This window comes from Branchiostoma lanceolatum, chromosome 2 (genome assembly GCF_035083965.1).
Source record: "Branchiostoma lanceolatum isolate klBraLanc5 chromosome 2, klBraLanc5.hap2, whole genome shotgun sequence".
Classification (NCBI taxonomy): Eukaryota; Metazoa; Chordata; class Leptocardii; order Amphioxiformes; family Branchiostomatidae; genus Branchiostoma; species Branchiostoma lanceolatum.
In genome coordinates this window covers 14,857,602-14,879,500 of record NC_089723.1, presented here as the reverse complement: position 1 = coordinate 14,879,500, position 21,899 = coordinate 14,857,602, and the positions used below count along the sequence as shown (strand labels likewise).

General features: G+C 39.2%; 1 protein-coding gene across 1 annotated transcript; it reads left to right on the top strand.

Moving 5' to 3' along the window:
• Positions 1-333: 333 nt before the first annotated feature.
• On the top strand, positions 334-21,191 carry LOC136426854 (zinc finger protein 91-like). Its single transcript, XM_066415572.1, has 4 exons — positions 334-465; positions 1,851-2,329; positions 16,204-16,595; positions 19,302-21,191. The coding sequence occupies exons 2-4, from the start codon at positions 1,867-1,869 to the stop codon at positions 20,316-20,318; spliced, it is 1,872 nt and encodes a 623-aa protein (XP_066271669.1). The 5' UTR covers positions 334-465; positions 1,851-1,866; the 3' UTR covers positions 20,319-21,191.
• The last annotated feature ends 708 nt before the right edge of the window (positions 21,192-21,899 follow it).

Here is a 21,899-nt window from a genome sequence, read left to right as displayed (position 1 = left end):
TGGTGTTGATAATGAGTTTGAATTCCTCCTATAATCTAATTCAGTAAATCGTTTTCCTGATCTGAGCTCTAGCAAAAAATTGGGAGAACCTCTGGGCCGACATTATAAACCAGAAATGTATCAGAATAAATCAAAACTTTATCATAATTAAAATAAAAAGCCTGGACAGTGTCAGTCTTGGAGATATATACACAATCTCTTAATTTATCCAAGGAGGTTTTATCGAACAAATCCTGACTAAGTAAAGTTGCGACAACTGTTGGGTAACCAGGAGATGATATTTGACCCAGGTCAACCGAATAATTCCGGGTCACCTGCCTGTGACTTCCTGTTTGCTGGAAGTGGCGAGAGTGGCAAGCGGTCTTCAGAAGTTCCTGTCCTTCACAAGCAAAAACCACAACATTCGCGGCTTTAGAGACGGTCGATTTGTGTTTTTGTGCAAGGCTAGGGTTCGACTTTCTTCAGGTAAGACGATCTGTTGTATTTTGACACTAAGAGCTTTGTAGATTTGATAGAAAAGTGAAGACGGTTTCGCATAGAAAAAATGTTGAAACACCAATGCAAGGGGGTCTTTGTTACGGTAACTACATTTTCTGTCGCCTGTGACTGTTTGAAAGTATACCATAGCTGTGAGGGAAACATAATGAAAATATGTCATTTGCAATTTTGTTGGTAACACCGAAAAAGGCAGAAATTCCTCGGACGCATTGAGGAATGGGGAGGATAATGTAAACAACGAGGGTTTGAAAGGGATTTACGGAGTTAGTTTTGATGAGACTTTTGAAAGTTGTTTATTCAAAGACATGTGAACATGCAAGTGTTTGTAGATATACTTTTTAAAGAGTCGAGTTTATATAGGCCATTGGTGTTAAGTATTCGCTTCATACTGCATCGTATGACATACGCAGTTGATTAAATTTGTAAGGTATACTCCAAGTCCCTCTATCCGCCCTTGGCACGGAAACCTCCCGCCATTCTAACATCTGGTGTTCATAACGGCGTGTTTCATATTTAGGGGGAGGTTCAGTATCTGATGTGGGGAGGCTCAGTGTCTGGTGCTTCTACATATAGCTACAAGTCAACGTTATGAATGGTTAAGGGTATAGGTTAAGGGAGGGTTCACTATTTTTTTGGTCTGTCTTTGTTTGCCAGCAGATATATGGATTAGATCAACAGCCTTGTTGGAACTACAGATTGAATGATGCAACTTATTCGTCGTATTTAGTGCTGCATACCTAAGCCCCGGAGTTAATGAGACTTGACCTAACGTTGAGGTTTAAGTTAAAAAAAAAAAAAAAAACTAGACGTTTTTAAACAAGTCCGGACCTGCCCAAAAATTATCTCTCACTTATATTCTCCTTGTTCTGAACCATCAGAACCTTCTTTAGATTATGAAATTTCCGTTGAAAAAGACAAAAACATGCTGTTTTTGTGTTTATCACTGAAATTTTGTGTTTACAACTGAATACGACTTTGCATGTATAGTTTTCAAATTTCATGTAAGATTGCTGTTCTTTATGCAACCGAAAAAATATATTTTTTTACACACATGTTGGACTTGAATCCGGACCTAAACCTGAAAATGAGTCTGGGTATGCAGCACTAGTCGTATTTGTATTTATTGTTGTGTTGGTAGTATTCAAAGAAGTAAGTACAAAGGTAGACTTTCTACCAAAACAAAGCTGTACAAAAAAATTTGATCTATGTACACCTTTGTGTTGGTAGAAAGTTAAGCATTGCACTATATTTGTCGTAGTGTTTAGAATTTTATTTCAAGTAGGGGCACCAATGTACAAGTAACATAACCATGAATCTACAGTCTCTTGTTATAATGATCGTTGTCGTTTCAGAAGTTGCACCGAATATATGAGGATGGCATCAACAAGTAACGTGCAGAGTTTGAATGACGTCAGGGGAAAGGCAAAAAAAGGTTATAATGTGCGATCTAGCAAAGAGAAGAAATGCTACAGGTGTGAGGAATGCAGCAGACAGTTCAGTCAGCTGTGTGATCTGAAGACCCACATGCGGATTCACACAGGGGAGAAACCCTACAGGTGTGAGGAGTGCAGCAGGCAGTTCTGTCAGCTGGGTGATCTGAAGACTCACATGCGGATTCACACAGGGGAGAAGCCCTACAGTTGTGAGGAGTGCAGAAGACAGTTCCGTGAGCTAGGTTATCTAAAGAAACATATGCGGACTCACACAAGTGAGAAACCCTATAAGTGTGAGGAATGCAGTAAGCCGTTCAGACAACAGAGTCATCTAAAGAGTCACATGCAAACCCACACAGGGGAGAAACCCTATAGGTGTGAGCAGTGTACACTACTAGGTGCATAAATGTGAAAATTATGTGAATTTTTGGCAAAAGTTGAAGAAAATGTGATAAAATGTGATATAATGTTAAAGATTTTGAGGTCCAACAGCATCACATTTTTTCACATAAGTTGACAGATTATAACATAAAATAACATTCAGGTCACATTTCTGAAGAGTGACACTAAAATGTGAAAAAATGTTATTATTTTGAGTCACATTATTTCACATTCACCCTGAAAGGTCTAGAAAATCACATTTTCAAATGTGAAAATATGTTATCTAAATGTGAAGTTTGCTGTTAACGCATTATGTGAAGTTATGTGACTACCAGTGAGTTTTTCCGCCGCCTATATTTATGTGATTTTATGTGAAACGTACTCTCGGTGAAAATGTGAAATAATGTTATATCAAATCACATTTTATAAAATGTGACTTCATGTGAAAGTTATGTGAAACGCGGTCTGCTGCAAAATGTTAAAAGATGTGAAAACAGCTAGCAAGCGGAGAAATGTGAAATTTATGTGATGTTCAAAAAAAGCGAAATGTGAAAAAATGTGATATGCGAATCACATTAAATTCACATTCTTTACATGTGAAATTAATGTAAATTGCCTTACACAAGATTTGAAGACATTTGAATTAACAGAATATGCAAAAGGTAAGTGTTGTGATTTTTCCCGATGTTTATATGTGACGTCTATACTGTATTTAAATACACACTTCCGCTACCACAAGGCGCCCCACGTTTACACTTGAAGTCTTTCTTTCAAAGCATGGTAATTCACCATCATTGAACGGTAACATTGTAAGCGAGCTAGAAGGTAGCTTTTTTTTTTCCCCGTCACTTTTCTTCGTCGATTAAGCTAAACATTTTTGAGATATGCTCGCAAAATATGCGTTGCAAACGATATAAGTTATTATAACCAACGCTTTGCGCTGTGACTTGACTATCATTTAGCATTCAGACAACAATTAACAGAAGGTGTGAAAAACTCCTCCTCTCCCCACGCGTGCCACTGTTTAGTTGTTGATTAACTAATTTACACGTGAAAGCACCTAATGTCACGCCCCATTCACACTTTGACAGCAACGCCCAGCCCCTCGCCTTCATGTGAGAGTCAAGACGTTCCTGCTCTTTTTGAAACTCGTCGGCCCAGTTTATAAAGATAGTCTGTACAAAACATTTTTTGTGAGCGCTATGGCCGACATTGAGTAGATGTTTAAACTTTGACAGTTGTTTGGAAAACCGAATTAATGAGTCACCAAGTCCCCCGACGGACAAAAAATGAACGATCTTGTCAAACAGTCCCATTACTGACCCATTGTTAGGGGATCGTTGTCTGGACCAATGGATATCAAGCTCATCCTTCTTAATTTACCTTTACTAATTTCAAACAACCGACACACAAGTCTGATATCAAATAAGCATGGCCGAGTTCCTTTTATTATGTCATATCAAAAGTAGTGGACAAATCTTGGAGGGTTTTTTTCAACATGATTGGGCTAAATGCCTCCTGTAGAGGCTCAAGAAATTATGCTTAGCATACTCCCCCAAAGACAAGATAAAAGGTATATGTCAGTTATTGTTCGTATATAGTAAACATCGGCTTGCATATCTACGTATACATAACTAAGCAATTTCAAGAAGGAAGTGCACTATGCTTGAATTATTACATCCCAGAAGACTCTTTTTACCTCGTTGCTCCGAGGTTATACAGGCAAAACAAAGAAATCGATAAGTCATATTTACAATTCCCACCGTCATATATAGCATACAATTATACAGTGTTCATACAACAGGTAACATAATGATTGTAGTACTGATAAGGTGGAACCGCAGACTCTGCTGTTTGCTCAAAGAGCTGAAGGTGACAGTAACGTGAAAACATTGCACAACCACGCCGACCCCAGCCCGCCCCCCCCCCCCCCCCACAGAATCATAGCCTGGAGTCCAGCTTTCTTAGCTTTCAAGTGAGTCCGTTACCCAAGCTCCGCTCCCGCCATTTTGATAGCCTATACCAGGCTCCGCTGATCGCTGGGAAAATAGTAGTAAAAAGCGTAAAATAAAGTGAATGGTATGCCAAGGGTAGTCCTTGGCTGGTAGCAGACTAAATCTAAAAAAGGCTGGAGTCCATATTCTCCTAGTAGAGGCTTCGATCGAGAGGGGTAGTTTTGTCCAGGATTTTTAACGTCTAAAAATCTAAAAGTCACTTTGAGATTACCGCCCGGCGGCATCAAACAATAACAAAGGGCGCCTTCCCGCCGGCGGGGTCATTTTCATGATAAGTATCCGTAGCCATCGGGGAAAAGATATTGTATAAAGTAGTTTTCGCTTTCCGATAATTACTTAAGTACTGTTTAGCACCCTTGCGCAAAAATGTAACCTGGCGAACTGCAATTACAAAGCAGAAGCGAGGCTTTTTCCCCTATGAAATGCAAAATTGGGCAAATAGATAAGTGGCGTCAAATAAAGTGAATGGTATGCCAAGGGTAGTCCTTCTTGGCAAGTAGCTAAAAAGCTAAAATGTCTGGAATCCATATTCTCCAAGCAGAGGCTTCGATCGAGAGGGGTAGTTTTGGCCGGGATTTTTAACGTCCCTCTCCGGACAAAACTACCCCTCTCGATCAAAGCCTCTGCTTGTCGAATATGGACTCCATGCTACCGGAATCGTAGGCCGTACACCGTAACGCGGCCCCTCAGCGCATTCCCATATCGGTAGGCAAAGGTATTATCGTGCTTCTGAGCGAAACCCGAAGTGATGCCGAAGGCACGAGCGGCGGGTTCGGCGAAGCCGAACAGAGTTCGTCCGAGCCGAACAGCGAGCCCCGAAAGTAAGAGGTACTTAAGCGCAAAGGACGACAGGAGAAACCGTCGAGGGCATGTGAGCGAAAACATGTAGTTGATGTACCGCGGCGGGTCTTCAAAATAAATACCAAAGCCTATAGCCCGTTGTTCAAGCAGCTATATTTTTGAGAATATTCTAACTCGGTTGAAACAATGCTTTAAATCAATTCACCCTCACTAATCTTGTAACCAACAAAACAGGCAGTGCGATATGTTCATTTTCATCTCATATTTTATTCAAATGCATTAGGTTTCTGATGGAAACATGATTATGATCTACAAATGCAAGGATCGCACTAGTGTATTTTCCCAATTTGCAAGCACACAATAGAAACTCTTTGTTGTTCGCTGACATTCATTTATTTTGTAAAATTTCTGCCGTGTTCCTTGTACATATGCGGCTTTATTGTATTGAAAGGGCTCATGCAAGCACCGCTTGAGTAAACGACTCTTTGATATTCAAATAATTGTTACTTTTCGCGAAGGTGTGAAATGCCAGAAATATACATGTTAGACCTTTCACAGATACAATTCCCATGTGCCGAAGCAGGGATGTGCCACTGTCTCAGACACATACAGAAAAAAACCTTGTGTTTTTTTACAATACTGTCTGTGCACGTCATTAACGTATTCGCTATTTTTGCCTATATCGCCCTTCCCTGTTATTTGGACTGTCTTAATCACTACTGATTACCACTGAATTAGATACAAAAAATTACTTTCAATGCTACTAAAACCATGCCCAAAAGCTACATTTGTGAAGAAAAAAGCTATAAATTAAAACTACAAAGACTATGGCAATACAACTAGAATTTGTCGATTGTCGGACATAACCAAGCAGATGCTGGCTCTGACACCGTCTCCTCGTTTTCCGCGCGTGATTTTGTGACACACCAATCATATGTTAGTTGATATTTCTTCACCTCTTACTCTCTCCGTTTATTGTGGGGAGTAGTGGTTTTAAAAATCATAACTAAAATCACGCGTAAAAGATTGAAACTGGGCGGGACCCCGCATCTGCTTGGAAATAATCCATGTCGTATCTATTTACATAATGCGCTAAGAGCGCTGCTGTTGTGAAATTTTTCTTGTGAAATAACAAGGCTTGATGAAAATAAGTTGTATTGAACTCAATTATCTACACATCTCTTAGTTTATAAAGGGCAAAACGCTACTCTTCTTCAGAAAAGGGAACAAAGAATTCGTTACACACTTCTCTGCAGTATCTTCTGACAGCAGCAACCTGGAATATGTTAAACAGCGGTTGCTGTGCTCGATTGTTATGTCCTGTTCGCTTGCAATGGCGCTGCATAGCTGGGAGTGACTTGGTGATGTCATTGTGGCCACATTCTGAACAAAAGTTTGGCCCGAAATGTACCTTACGGACATGATCCGCAACCTGATGCCTCCTTCTTCTCCCGTACCGACATGAAGGCCAAGGTCAAATGTAATATCCATGGCCGTTATTCTTTCTCAGCTCCACTTGAATCAGGCATTCAGTCTGCATTGTGTTCACTCGAAACTCCACAGCAGTGCTAACAACACCATAAGTCTCCTCTTCCTGGCGAAAAACCCTCTCCAGTTTTTCAAATAGCTTGTCAGTATCACGGCGTCTGGGAACGGCCGCTCGTAGAATCAGTGGATTATCAGCTTGCCTTGTCTCCAAAATCCGGAGATGCGTTGTTCACAGAACCCTGACTGCTTGCCTCCGTATTCGCTTCAGAAGCCGTATGCAATCCGTCCATACTGCTTCGAGGTCTGTCGCGCTGTGATCTGCGAAAGCTGGGCTAAAGTTGACAAGTCTGGCCAAGGTGTTGTTGATATGACAATAAGAGGCAAAACGGGATTAAACACGATAAAATATGCAACAAGTATTGTTTATTACTCTCCAAGCAGAGGAGGGGTTTCGGCTGATTTTTGACGTGTTTTTAGGCGTTTTTGTCGCGCTTTCATTTAAAACCAGCCGAAACCCCTCCTCTGCTTGGAGAGTACTAGCAGTCGTTTATATGACAATTAGGGTCAACACGGGATTAAACACGATAAAAATGCACGATAAAAAAATTAAGTAAGGCCGGTGGTGACAATGGATGGTGGTGATTTGTCTGAAACAGCCCTAATCCAGAACCGACAAGTATTGTTTCTGACATCCTAGTAATTAATTTCTAGTAACGGGTGTTTTGTGGAGGATTTGTAAAATACTTCTAAAAAGTTAAAGTTAAACAACGCACTTCAAATAGTTTTGGTGCACGCCCTGATACACATTTACTATATCGTCTCGTATTGAAAAGTTGATGATTCCATGTTGTTTTCTGATTTAAGGGACACTGTAGGAAGTGAGAAAAACTTGTTTTAACGTTACAAGCTATCTAAGATTAAAGTATGATATCAAATAAGCCTTGGACGACTTGTAACGCGTTTTATAATTTGCATCCGGGCAGAAATATGTACAGCGCAGATTTCATACACATCATGCCAAACGTCTGTCGGGCAGTCTTGTACTGGGAAAATTAGAAGTTCCGTGTTGTTTTCTAAATCTGAGAACCATCGACACCCCTAAATCATGTTATAATATGACAGGATAGGCAGCATCCTAGTATTTCGTTTTGACTAACGAGTGTTCCATGGGGATTGGAAAACAAGGCTTCTGAATTTAAAGTTAAACAGCGTTAAAAGAGAATGGATGCACCCGCTGACACACTGTTGTAAATCGTCTCGCTTTGAAAAGTTGATAATTTCGTGTTGTTTTCTAGTGTAAGGAACACTGTAGGAAGTGAGAAAGATTTGCTGGAACGTCACAAGATATCCAGGATTTTAGTATGAGATCATAGCTTGCGGTTGACTTGTATAGCGTTTTACAGTTTACATCCGGGCAGAGATATATCGGCGCTTACTTCATACACTTTATGAAACAGGTCTGTCGGGCGGTCTTTTAGTTCCGTGTTGTTTTCTAAACCTGAGAACCTTTTAAAACGCTAGAAACATATACTGTATCATGACAAGATATACAGCATCCTAGTTATCCATCTTGAGTAACTGGTGTTTCTGTAGGATTAAAAAAAGGCTTCTAGATAGAAGATTGACAGCGCAGTTAAAAGAGTTTGGATGCATGCACTGACATACTATTGTAAATCGTCTCGTATTGAAAAGTTGATAATTCCGTGTTGTTCTTTGGCGTTAGGGACAATGTAGGAAGTGATAAAGTCTTGTTGTAACGTTACATGATATCCAAGATTCTAGTATGGTATCATGTAAGCTACAGACCACTTTTAGAACGTCTACAAATTACATCAGGGGAGACAGGTTTACAGCGCTGATCTCATACCTGTCATGTCAAACGTCTGTTGGGCAGTCTTGTATTGGAAATTGAAAGTTCCGTGTTGTTATCTAAACTTGAGAACCTTGTAGACAGGTAGAAATATAGATTATACCATGGCAAGACATACAGCATCCTAGTTATTCATTTTGAGTAACGGGTGTCTTTATAGGATTTAAAAAAAGGCTTCCAGATAGAAGATTGAAAGCAAAGTTAAAAGAATTTGAGTGCACGCAATGACAGACTATTGTAAATCGTCTCGTATTGAACAGTTGATAATTCCGTGTTGTTTCCTGGTGTTAGGGATACTATTGGAAGTGGTTAAATCTTGTTTTAACGTAACATGATATCCAGGATTCTAGTATAAGAGCAAAGCCTGCGATTGACTTGTAGAGCGCTTTACAATTTACATCCGCGCAAAAATATGTACAACACTGATTAAATACACGTTATGAAACAGGTCTGTCGGACGTTTTTTTTAATAGAAAATTGAAAGTTCCGTGTTGTTTTCTAAATTTGAGAACCTTGTAGACAGGTAGAAATATAAATTGTACCATGGCAAGACATACAGCATCCTAGTTCTTCATTTTGAGTAACGGGTGTCTTTATAGGATTTAAAAAAAAGGCTTTTAGATAGAAGATTGACAGCACAGTTAAAAGAGTTTGAGTGCACGCAATGACAGACTATTGTAAATCGTCTCGTATTGAAAAGGTGATAATTCCGTGTTGTTTTTTGGCGTTAGGGACAATGTAGGAAGTAATAAAGTCTTATTGTAACGTAACATGATATCCAGGATTCTAGTATGGTATTATGTAAGCTACAGACCACTTGAAGAACGTCTACAAATTACATCAGGGGAGAAAGGTATACAGCGCTGATCTCATACCTGTCATGTCAAAGGTCTGTTGGGCAGTCTTGTATTGGAAATTGAAAGTTCCGTGTTGTTGTCTAAACTTGAGAACCTTGTAGACAGGTAGAAACATAAATTATACCATGGCAAGACATACAGCATCCTAGTTGTTCATTTTGAGCAACGGCTGTCTTTACAGGATTGAAAAAAAGGCTTTTAGATAGAAAAATTGACAGCACAGTTAAAAGAGTTTGAGTGCACCCACTGACAGACTATTGTAGATCGTCTCGTATTGAAAAGTTGATAATTCCGTGTTGTTTTCTGGTGATAGGGATACTATTGGATGTGATGAAATCTTGTTGTAACGTAACATGATATCCAGGATTCTAGTATAAGAGCAAAGCCTGCGGTTGATTTGTAGAGCGTTTTTTAATTTACATCCGCGCAAAAATATGTACAGCACTGATTACATACACGTTATGAAACAGGTCTGTCTGGCGGTCATTTAATGGAAAATTGAAAGTTCCGTGTTGTTTTCTAAACTTGAGAACCTTGTAGACAGGTAGAAATATAAATTGTACCATGGCAAGACATACAGCATCCTAGTTCTTCATTTTGAGTAACGGGTGTCTTTATAGGATTTAAAAAAAGGCTTCTAGATAGAAGATTGAAAGCAAAGTTAAAAGAGTCTGAGTACACGCAATGACAGACTATTGTAAATCGTCTCGTATTGAAAAGTTGATAATTCCGTGTTGTTTTCTGGTGTTAGGGATACTATTGGAAGTGGTTAAATCTTGTTTCAACGTAACATGATATCCAGGATTCTAGTATAAGAGCAAAGCCTGCGATTGACTTGTAGAGCGCTTTACAATTTACATCCGCGCAAAAATATGTACAGCACTGATTACATACACGTTATGAAACAGGTCTGTCGGACGTTTTTTTAAATAGAAAATTGAAAGTTCCGTGTTGTTTTCTAAATTTGAGAACCATGTAGACAGGTAGAAATATAAATTGTACCATGGCAAGACATACAGCATCCTAGTTCTTCATTTTGAGTAACGGGTGTCTTTATAGGATTTAAAAAAAAGGCTTTTAGATAGAAGATTGACAGCACAGTTAAAAGAGTTTGAGTGCACGTACTGACAGACTGTTGTATATCGTCTCGTATTGAAAAGTTGATAATTCCGTGTTGTTTTTTGGCGTCAGGGACAATGTAGGAAGTAATAAAGTCTTATTGTAACGTAACATGATATCCAGGATTCTAGTATGGTATTATGTAAGCTACAGACCACTTGTAGAACGTCTACAAATTACATCAGGGGAGAAAGGTATACAGCGCTGATCTCATACCTGTCATGTCAAAGGTCTGTTGGGCAGTCTTGTATTGGAAATTGAAAGTTCCGTGTTGTTGTCTAAACTTGAGAACCTTGTAGACAGGTAGAAACATAAATTATACCATGGCAAGACATACAGCATCCTAGTTGTTCATTTTGAGTAACGGCTGTCTTTACAGGATTGAAAAAAAAGGCTTTTAGATAGAAAAATTGACAGCACAGTTAAAAGAGTTTGGGTGCACCCACTGACAGACTATTGTAGATCGTCTCGTATTGAAAAGTTGATAATTCCGTGTTGTTTTTTGGTGATAGGGATACTATTGGAAGTGATGAAATCTTGTTGTAACATAACATGATATCCAGGATTCTAGTATAAGAGCAAAGCCTGCGGTTGATTTGTAGAGCGTTTTTTAATTTACATCCGCGCAAAAATATGTACAGCACTGATTACATACACGTTATGAAACAGGTCTGTCTGGCGGTCATTTAATGGAAAATTGAAAGTTCCGTGTTGTTTTCTAAACTTGAGAACCTTGTAGACAGGTAGAAATATAAATTGTACCATGGCAAGACATACAGCATCCTAGTTCTTCATTTTGAGTAACGGGTGTCTTTATAGGATTTAAAAAAAGGCTTCTAGATAGAAGATTGAAAGCAAAGTTAAAAGAGTCTGAGTGCACGCAATGACAGACTATTGTAAATCGTCTCGTATTGAAAAGTTGATAATTCCGTGTTGTTTTCTGGTGTTAGGGATACTATTGGAAGTGGTTAAATCTTGTTTCAACGTAACATGATATCCAGGATTCTAGTATAAGAGCAAAGCCTGCGATTGACTTGTAGAGCGCTTTACAATTTACATCCGCGCAAAAATATGTACAGCACTGATTAAATACACGTTATGAAACAGGTCTGTCGGACGTTTTTTTTAATAGAAAATTGAAAGTTCCGTGTTGTTTTCTAAATTTGAGAACCATGTAGACAGGTAGAAATATAAATTGTACCATGGCAAGACATACAGCATCCTAGTTCTTCATTTTGAGTAACGGGTGTCTTTATAGGATTTAAAAAAAAGGCTTTTAGATAGAAGATTGACAGCACAGTTAAAAGAGTTTGAGTGCACGTACTGACAGACTGTTGTAAATCGTCTCGTATTGAAAAGTTGATAATTCCGTGTTGTTTTTTGGCGTCAGGGACAATGTAGGAAGTAATAAAGTCTTATTGTAACGTAACATGATATCCAGGATTCTAGTATGGTATTATGTAAGCTACAGACCACTTGTAGAACGTCTACAAATTACATCAGGGGAGAAAGGTATACAGCGCTGATCTCATACCTGTCATGCCAAAGGTCTGTTGGGCAGTCTTGTATTGGAAATTGAAAGTTCCGTGTTGTTGTCTAAACTTGAGAACCTTGTAGACAGGTAGAAACATAAATTATACCATGGCAAGACATACAGCATCCTAGTTGTTCATTTTGAGTAACGGCTGTCTTTACAGGATTGAAAAAAAGGCTTTTAGATAGAAAAATTGACAGCACAGTTAAAAGAGTTTGGGTGCACCCACTGACAGACTATTGTAGATCGTCTCGTATTGAAAAGTTGATAATTCCGTGTTGTTTTTTGGTGATAGGGATACTATTGGAAGTGATGAAATCTTGTTGTAACATAACATGATATCCAGGATTCTAGTATAAGAGCAAAGCCTGCGGTTGATTTGTAGAGCGTTTTTTAATTTACATCCGCGCAAAAATATGTACAGCACTGATTACATACACGTTATGAAACAGGTCTGTCTGGCGGTCATTTAATGGAAAATTGAAAGTTCCGTGTTGTTTTCTAAACTTGAGAACCTTGTAGACAGGTAGAAATATAAATTGTACCATGGCAAGACATACAGCATCCTAGTTCTTCATTTTGAGTAACGGGTGTCTTTATAGGATTTAAAAAAAGGCTTCTAGATAGAAGATTGAAAGCAAAGTTAAAAGAGTCTGAGTGCACGCAATGACAGACTATTGTAAATCGTCTCGTATTGAAAAGTTGATAATTCCGTGTTGTTTTTTGGCGTTAGGGACAATGTAGGAAGTAATAAAGTCTTATTGTAACGTAACATGATATCCAGGATTCTAGTATGGTATTATGTAAGCTACAGACCACTTGTAGAACGTCTACAAATTACATCAGGGGAGAAAGGTATACAGCGCTGATATCATACCTGTCATGTCAAACGTCTGTTGGGCAGTCTTGTATTGGAAATTGAAAGTTCCGTGTTGTTGTCTAAACTTGAGAACCTTGTAGACAGGTAGAAATATAAATTGTACCATGGCAAGACATACAGCATCCTAGTTGTTCATTTTGAGTAACGGCTGTCTTTACAGGATTGAAAAAAAGGCTTTTAGATAGAAAAATTGACAGCACAGTTAAAAGAGTTTGGGTGCACCCACTGACAGACTATTGTAGATCGTCTCGTATTGAAAAGTTGATAATTCCGTGTTGTTTTCTGGTGATAGGGATACTATTGGAAGTGATGAAATCTTGTTGTAACGTAACATGATATCCAGGATTCTAGTATAAGAGCAAAGCCTGCGGTTGATTTGTAGAGCGTTTTTTAATTTACATCCGCGCAAAAATATGTACAGCACTGATTACATACACGTTATGAAACAGGTCTGTCTGGCGGTCATTTAATGGAAAATTGAAAGTTCCGTGTTGTTTTCTAAACTTGAGAACCTTGTAGACAGGTAGAAATATAAATTGTACCATGGCAAGACATACAGCATCCTAGTTCTTCATTTTGAGTAACGGGTGTCTTTATAGGATTTAAAAAAAGGCTTCTAGATAGAAGATTGAAAGCAAAGTTAAAAGAGTCTGAGTGCACGCAATGACAGACTATTGTAAATCGTCTCGTATTGAAAAGTTGATAATTCCGTGTTGTTTTCTGGTGTTAGGGATACTATTGGAAGTGGTTAGATCTTGTTGCAACGTAACATGATATCCAGGATTCTAGTATAAGAGCAAAGCCTGCGATTGACTTGTAGAGCGCTTTACAATTTACATCCGCGCAAAAATATGTACAGCACTGATTACATACACGTTATGAAACAGGTCTGTCGGGCGGTCTTTTAATGGAAAATTGAAAGTTCCGTGTTGTTTTCTAAATTTGAGAACCTTGTAGATAGGTAGAAATATAAATTGTACCATGGCAAGACATACAGCATCCTAGTTCTTCATTTTGAGTAACGGGTGTCTTTACAGGATTGAAAAAAGGCTTTTAGACAGAAAAATTGACAGCACAGTTAAAAGAGTTTGGGTGCACGCACTGACAGACTATTGTAGATCGTCTCGTATTGAAAGGTTGATAATTCCGTGTTGTTTTCTGGTGATAGGGACACTATTGGAAGTGGTGAAATCTTGTTGTAACGTTACATGATATCCAGGATTCTTGTATACGATCATAGCCTGCGGTTGACTTGTAGAGCGCTTTACAATTTACATCCGCGCAGAAATATGTACAGCACTGATTACATACACGTTATGAAACAGGTCTGTCGGGCGGTCTAGTTATAAATTAATAGTTCCGTGTTGATTTCTAAACCGGAGAACCTCCAACACCCCTTAAAATCCATATTCTAATGTAACAAGATATACACCATTCTAGTAGACACATTTTGAATAACGGGTATTTTGTGGATGATTTGAAAAAAAAAAAGACTTCTAAACAGAAATTTCGGAGCTTGGGTTTACAACGGAGAGTGGGGCGGGGTCGGTCTTCGGGGGGGGGGGGAGGGGGGGGGGAGCGGGAGGGGGGGCCGGGAGAGCTTCGGCGCGCGTGCGGTGCTCGGTGGCGCGCCGATTACGGTGTCTGGACTCCCAGGTTACTTCTTCCTGTATTCAAGTTAAGGTCACTGTAAGAAGTTTGATGGACGTGTTTTAAAACACCAGTGTTAAAACACCAGACGATATGCAGGATTCTAGTATGATTCCTCGGGCTCGTTCCATTTTAGTACCCTACACAAGGAAGCCATTGACCTGACATCCGGTCTACCCCGGGGTAATATTTGGCACCCGGTAGTAGTTTTACGTGGTCGGAGTTTAATTGTTCCCCGTGTATCGTTGTGGCCGATCAGATTTTTACCACGTGAAAAATCCAAAGATAACCCTGACCTTAAAAATCCCAGTCTTCCCCGAAGAGATCTTGGCCTAACATAGCCCTAAGCCTCTACTAGGCTTCGCTGATCGCTGGGAAAATAGTAGAACAACGCCTATTGAACTTCCTGCATAGCGGACTACCCTTGGCACACTACTAGTATTCGACTCTATTTGGCCGATTTCTACTATTTTCCCAGCGATCAGCGGAGCCTGGTAGAGACTAGTTTTTGGCTACAACAGTTTGTGACAGGGCCAGTAGGATGCCTTCGTGGCGATCTTGAGTGGATACGATGTGTTTGTTTTTACGTTAGATTTAGACTTCCGACAGGGGCCGTTAAAACATTTTGTTTTCAGGCCATACCGTCCTTCCTCAACTCACCCGACTCTCTTGTCCATCATTGCCTTAAAAATGGGCCTCTCTTGCATCAAAATGCACCCAAAAGACAAGTTTGGCTATCAAAATTCAACAAAGCAAAATGTTTGTTTCCCGCTCGATCGCTGCAGATTGACCGCACAGTAACGCAAATATCGCGTTAACAATGATCATATTACATTTTGTTACAAAAAAAAGAATCAGCTCTAGACCATTTTTTCCACAATGAAAAAATGTTGTTTTCTTTATATTTCAGCAAGAAAATACCGAGAATAAAAGCATCTCAATAAAGAATATAATTTTCGTATGTTTTGCTGGCACCCCCTACTTGACCTTTGACACAGGTGGCTTCCCTACATGGGCTACAATCACGCCCGGCCGCGCCCCACTGGGCTAAGAAGCCAAACAACAGCGGAAATCTGTACTTCATCCAGCCACGAGCTCACTTCGCACATACTTGATAATGATTTTAAAATGTGAATATACCAGAGATTAATTCTGATAGCATTTACAAGAGGGTCGGTAGATGCTGGAGATGAAAAGTTTGAAAGCTGATGCATTATGTCTTGAGAAATGGCGGTAAATGCATTTATTTTTGCTTCGTCTTGTGGAGCGCGAAATCAAAGTATGGTGGACATTTTGTTTCACATAAAATCACATTATCAGCTAGGGCACCGGCAAATGTGAAATTATGTGAAACATTTTCACATAAAATAACATTCTCACGATTATGTGAAAAAATGTGATTTGAATTTCACATAATTTCACATTTGACTCCTTGCAGTTTTCGGAGGAAAATCGCTTCACATTTCTTCACATTTTTTCACATTTCACATTCACATTTTTTTGTTCACGTTTTAGGGTTGTGCGATTTCACATAATGGTTTCACATTTTTCAAACGGTCACATTTTTTCACATATAATAACATTTCGCGATTCACATTTTGAAAAAAAATCACATTTTGTGTTTCACATATTTTTGATTGGATTCACATTATGTCACATTTTCTTGAAATTTTGCAGAAAATTCACATAATTTTCACATTTATGCACCTAGTAGTGGTAGCAGGCAGTTCAGTCAGCTGAGTAATCTAAAGAGACACATGCAGACTCACACAGGGGGGAAACCTTACAGGTGTGAGGAGTGCAGTAAGCAGTTCAGTCAGCTGGGTCATCTAAAGGGTCATATGCGGACGCACACAGGGGAGAAACCTTACCGGTGTAATGAATGTGGCAGGCAATTCAGAGTCCTAGGTGATCTGAAGGCTCACTTGCGAATTCACTCAGGGCAGACACCGTACAAGTGTGAGGAGTGCAGCAGGCAGTTCAGACAGCTGAGTAATCTTAAAAGACACATGCAGACTCACAAGAGAAACACGACAGATGTGAGCAGTGCAGCAGGCAGTTCAGTGAGCTAGGTGCTCTAGCTCATGTGCACCCCCAATAAAGTCTATAAGAGCGGAAGTGAATCAGATAGTTTAGTCAGCTGTTAATCCTAAATACTTGAATGCACTGACATTAATGTCGTTAATGTCAGTTACTTCATGTTGTTAAGGCAGCATCTCTTTAGTTATTTGCTTTATTTAGATTTCACATCAATAGTTCAGTTGGTTGTGGTGTTATTAAACTTAGTGTCTAAGTTGTTTAATTTTCTTGGAAGTGTATCATGTTCAAGTCGATTTCCTATCTTCTATTTTTCGCTTCCCTGATGGTCGGTCATGTTTGATTGTTTTGAACTTATCATTGTTTTTGCACATTCGTTACAAATAATGAGTTGTACCAAGTTAATCTCGACAACAGAAATGCTACCTCCTTCATGAGTGAACTTCTATTACAACCTCAGATGATAATTTTTAACTAAGATTAAACTTTTCATCCAACACTGTAAAAAATTGGGACTTACCCAAATTTTCGGTTGACTTCACGGAACGGAGGTAGAATGGATGGATGATGATATCGATAATAGTGTCTTATAATTTTTATTTTCTACCAATAGCAAATCCAACCAGGTTATGTTTATAACATTATATGACCTATATGTGTAGTTTGAGCTTAGATGGGAGAACAAGAGCACTAGAGGAAGCATTTATGAGTTTGTAAGATAAGTTTTGTTTAGTAGCTATTAAGTATCTTTCATGTTGATTTCGAAAATTTTCCCCACATATATCTACATACAGTTTGCCAATTATACATTGCTTGTAATAATGTTAAAAGAGGTATTCCTTAAGCACTTTTTATATGTTTCTTTGTAACCCATTTTCTTGGAAGAGATTTTCATCCCTTTTTGTCTTTTGTAGTGATATTAGACTAGCACTCACTAGCACTTAACATGCGATTTTGTTATAGATTTCAACTGGAAGTTCGTGTTGATGAATATTAACAGTGGTTGGTTGGTTCAAGTTGTTCATTTACCAAATGAAGTTACTCGTTTCTTGTTCATTTATGCGTAGATGTCAATTTGGGATACGGGGTTTAAGTATCCTCGTAGATTCCGATTTGGGAATATGGGTTGTTTATGTATCCTTATAGCTACCACAGTCATCGATGTAATGTAATAGCGTAAAGGACAACACACACATGTATTCGTTATGATATCTACGTGGTCACTAAGGCCGAACAACACTAGGGATAATGAGTTTAATTTCCTCCTCAAATAATCTAATACAAAAAATGTTTTTTCCTGATCAAAGCAGAGCTCTAGCAAAAAATGGCGAGAACCTTTGGGCCGACTTTATAAACCAGAAATGCATCACATTTAATTTTAGACTTTTTTTGTTATCAAAGTTAAAAGCCTGGAAAGTGTCAGCCTTGGGGAATGATGCACAATTTCTTTTTTCATCTAACCAATACCGACCGACCGAGGTTGCGACAAATGTTGGATAATCAGGAGATAATGTTTGACCCAGGTCAACCGAATACTTCTGGGTCACATGTCCGTAACTTCCTGTTTGCCGAAGTGGCGAGAGTGGCTAGCGGTCTGGAAAAGTTCCTGTCCTTCCAACGCAAAATCCACAACATTCGCGGCTTTAGAAACAGCTGATCGGTGTATTTGTGCAAGGCTATGGTTCAACTTTGTTCAGGTAAGACGATCTGTTGTATTTTGACACTAAGACCGTTGTAGATTTGATAGAAAAGTGAAGACGGTTTCGTAAAATGTTGCCACCCCCTTGGGCTAAAGGTAACGTATTTCTGTCGTCTGTGACTGTTTGAAAATAGACTTTTTAATAGCTGTAAATTATGACAACGTTTGTCTTTAAATTTTGTTGTTAACACCGAAAAGGCAAAAATTCATTGGGCGCATCGAGGAATGTGAAGGATAACGAAAACAAGGAGGGTTGAGAGGGGTTTACAGAGTTAATTTTGATAAGACGTTTGTAGGTTTCTAATTCGAAGACATGTGAAGATGCAAGTGTTTGTAGGCGTCTGCGAATTGTAGAGTCAAGTTTGGATAGCTTATTGGTGTAAAAGATTGATACTGGTACAAAGAGCGCAGTTGATAGAATACGTAAGGTATACTCCAAGTCCCTCCATCCGCCCTCGGCACGGAAACTTCCCGTCGTCGTTTGTGACATCTGGTGTTCGTAATGGCGTGTTTCATATTTAGGGGGAGTTTCAGTATCTGTTGCGGGGAGGCTCAGCACCTGATTTTCTACATACAGCTACAACGTTATGATGATTAAGGGAGGGTTCACTATTTGTCAGCCATTGTTTGCCGACAGATACATAGATTATGAGCCATGCATGTTGGAACTACAGATTGAAAGAAGAAAATTATTCGTCATATTTGTATTGATTGACAATGATAACAAGTTATCACACTGGGTAAGCCTAGGCAGCTATCGCTGGTAACAGCTGAGCGACAAAAATACAGACGAATATACGACTTGTATACATAACATACAATTAAAGGAGTAAAAATGTATAATCATGGAAGCTCATTTATGTTGTTAGTAACCATAGGACAATGCTAATCTTTCTTCCAACATAAAGGTATGCATTCAAATAAATCTGATAAATTTGATCCACGTACACCTTTCTGTTGGAAGAAAGTTTAGCATTGTATTATATTTGTCGTACTTCTCTGAATTTTCTTTACAAGTGACATAACCATGAATCTACAGTCCCTTGCTATAATGATTGTTGTCGTTTCAGAAGTTGCAGCAAATAAACCAGGATGGCATCAACAAGCAGCATGCAGAGTTTGGATGACGTCAAGACAAAGGCAAAAAAGGATGCTTGCGTGCGATCTGGCAAAGGGGAGAAAAGCTACTGAGGAGTGCAGCAGTCAGTTCAGACAGCTAAGTTATCTGAAGATCCATATGCGGATTCACACAGGCGAGAAACCCTACAGGTGTGAGGAGTGCAGCAGGCAGTTCAGTCAGCAGAGTCATCTGAAGAGTCACACGCGGATTCACACAGGGGAGAAGCCCTACAAGTGTGAGGAATGCACCATACAGTTCAGTAGATTAGGAAGTCTAAAATCCCACATGTTAACCCACACAGGGAAGAAACCCTACAAGTGTGAGGAGTGCAGTAAGCAGTTCAGTCAGCTGGGTCATCTGAAGACTCACATGCGTATTCACACAGGCGAGAAACCCTACAAGTGTGAGGAGTGCAGCAGACAGTTCAGTGATCTGACTGCTCTGAAGACTCACATGCGAACTCACACAGGTGAAAAGCCCTACAATTGTGATGAGTGCGGTAGACAGTTCAGTAGACAGGGAAGTCTGAAGACCCACATGTTAACCCATACAGGCGAGAAACCTTACAAGTGTGAGGTGTGTAGCAATCAGTTCAGTCAGCTTTGTAATCTGAAGACTCACATGCGGACTCACACAAGGGAGAAGCCCTACAGGTGTGAGGAGTGCAGCAGGCAGTTCAGTCTTCTAAGTGACCTGAAGACTCACGTGCGAACACACACAGGCGAAAAGCCCTACAAGTGTGATGAGTGCAGCAGACAGTTCAATAGACTACGAAGTCTGAAAACCCACCTGTTAACCCACACAGGGGAGAAACCCTACGGATGTGAGGAGTGCAGTAAGCAGTTCAGAACGCTGAGTCATCTAAAAAGACATATGAAGACTCACAAGAGAAACCCGGCAGATGTGAGCAGTGCAGCAGGCAGTTCAGTGAGCTAGGTGCTCTAGGTAATGTGCATGCCCAATAAAGGTTGTAGGAGCGGAAGTGAATCAGGTAGCTTAGTCACCTGTTGATCCTGAATAGGACTAACATACACTGACATGTTGTCAGTAAGGTTAGTTCTGTTCCTGTTTAGGAAGCTTCTCTTTCAGTTGTATGATAAATTTTGATTGCACATGGATATTTAGTTCAGTTGACTGTGACCTTGTACAGCATTTAGGTTCCAAGACGTTTACAGACTAAATAGTTTTGTTGGCAGTGTATCATGTTCAAGTTGATGCCCTACCTTGTACTTGTAGTGTCTCTGATAGTTAATCATGTTCGATTGTTTTGAACTTAACATTGTTTTTGTACATTCCTTGACAAATAGTATTCGTAGCAGGTTGATCTCTACAACGAGTGAACTTTTATTACAACCTTAGATGATGATAAAGTTATATGATAATTTTCACTTCAAACAATAGGAAACTTATCAACGTTATGTTAATGATTTAGACCTACAGTTTGAGTTCAGAGGGGAGAACAAGAACACAAGCAGAATTATTTGAGTTTGTAAGAAAAATGTAGTGCAGTAACTATTAATAATATTTCATGTTAACTTCGATAGTTCGACAATCATGTTATGTTTGAAATAATATGAAAATATTCGTATTTTTTAACCGCTTATTTTGAGTTTTTTTTGTAACCCATTTTTTTGGTAGCGATTTTGATCCTTATTTTTCGTATACCGATATTGGAACCAAGACCTATTTGAGATAAGTAAGATTTTGTTAGATTTTGTTGAGCTGGAAGCTCGTGTAGATGAAGATTTACAGTAGTTTGTTGGTTCAAGTTGTTAATTTTCCAAATAAAGTTACTCGTTTCTTGTTCAACTATGTATAGATTTTAATTATGGGATACGGGTTGTCTAAGTATCCTTATACTAGTTATAGCTACAGTGATTGATGTAATGCAATAGCGTGATTGAAAGACAACAGACATGAAGAAGGCTGTTTTAATTATGAGAGAACACCACGGCGACGTATGTAAGTTCCGTGACCGTGTATGATGACATAACCTTAGCCTCATACCTTTGGCAAATGATAACATTTACGACTCCAGTATTATAAATATGTCTGGACGATTATGCCCAAAAAGGTCCTCATATATACCAGTTGATCATCTTCTCTAGCCAATAACACAAGTTGCATCAAAGTAGTACGTATGAAAGTCCTAGTAAAGTAGGCTATTGTAACATTTACTAAATTATGTAAATGAAGTCCTAATGTGCATAAGGTGTGTCTAGTGATATTTACCTTAACTTTTGAATTCTGCCCCAGAGCATAGGCGTCGCCAAAATGTTTTGTGACATTGGCCATATATTGTCTGGCGCCTCACGTCAGACTGGTCAAATACATTCTTTGGCATAGTCAAAGATCAGATTAGTGATAATTCTTGTCTAGCCTCCGATGCAGACTCAACCCGGCTGTTTTCTTTTTCAAGTTATTGTTTTTATACTATTATTTTTTTCTTCTTATTGCTGGCTGGGATAGAGTCTGCGTCCAGTCGGCGGCACAAAAGGAAATTAAAAATCACTTAGT